General features: G+C 34.6%; 1 protein-coding gene across 1 annotated transcript in view; it reads left to right on the forward strand.

The window, feature by feature from the left end:
* The first annotated feature begins 309 nt into the window (after positions 1-309).
* LOC119591118 (mushroom body large-type Kenyon cell-specific protein 1-like) overlaps positions 310-595 on the forward strand; it is a 13,080-nt gene continuing 12,794 nt past the window's right edge. Inside the window, exon 1 of the mRNA XM_037939832.1 lies at positions 310-319. Within this exon, the coding sequence (XP_037795760.1) occupies positions 310-319 (10 nt within the window). The remainder of the gene's footprint in view (positions 320-595) is intronic.

Genomic DNA, 595 nt, shown 5'->3' on the forward strand with positions numbered 1-595 from the left:
GCAAGTCAGTCCACATATGCTTGCACATACAGGTATCTATGAATTCGTTCATTAGTGAATTGGTTAAATCACATATTCATTCTACGTCATTTTTCTTCTGTCGAAATGATAATAACACAAGAGCCGATTCCTTTCTTTTTTTTGCGCGCGAGCCAATGGAGAGAATAAAACATATTTCTGAAAAATGATTGTTATTTACCGGTTGATTCTAAGCTATAGATATTTTGTGTATTAAATATCGCCGAGTAGAATACATTTTGTCCCGTTTTATGATTTTTCCCTTGACAAATCTACACTACTTATGCACAAATGTCCTGCGGTCAGTGTTGTTAATTTGTAATATTAGTGCTGCGCGACCCTGAGAAGTCTTAGGTACTAAAACCCACATTTAACTATCACGTCTATATTGCAGTGCTGGATTGATTCCGTATTTTATTTTACTGTTGAACTTTGTACCCAAACAGAAAGTCATATCACAGATTCAGTCGAAAAAGCAAACGTAGGAAAATTATGTGTTGTGTATTCATGTTACAGAAAGATATTTACCTACCATGTCACACGATCTTTCAATATTTTTCAGCTTATTAGCATGTTC

The sequence above is a fragment of the Penaeus monodon genome, chromosome 28 (assembly GCF_015228065.2).
Source record: "Penaeus monodon isolate SGIC_2016 chromosome 28, NSTDA_Pmon_1, whole genome shotgun sequence".
Taxonomy (NCBI): domain Eukaryota; kingdom Metazoa; phylum Arthropoda; class Malacostraca; order Decapoda; family Penaeidae; genus Penaeus; species Penaeus monodon.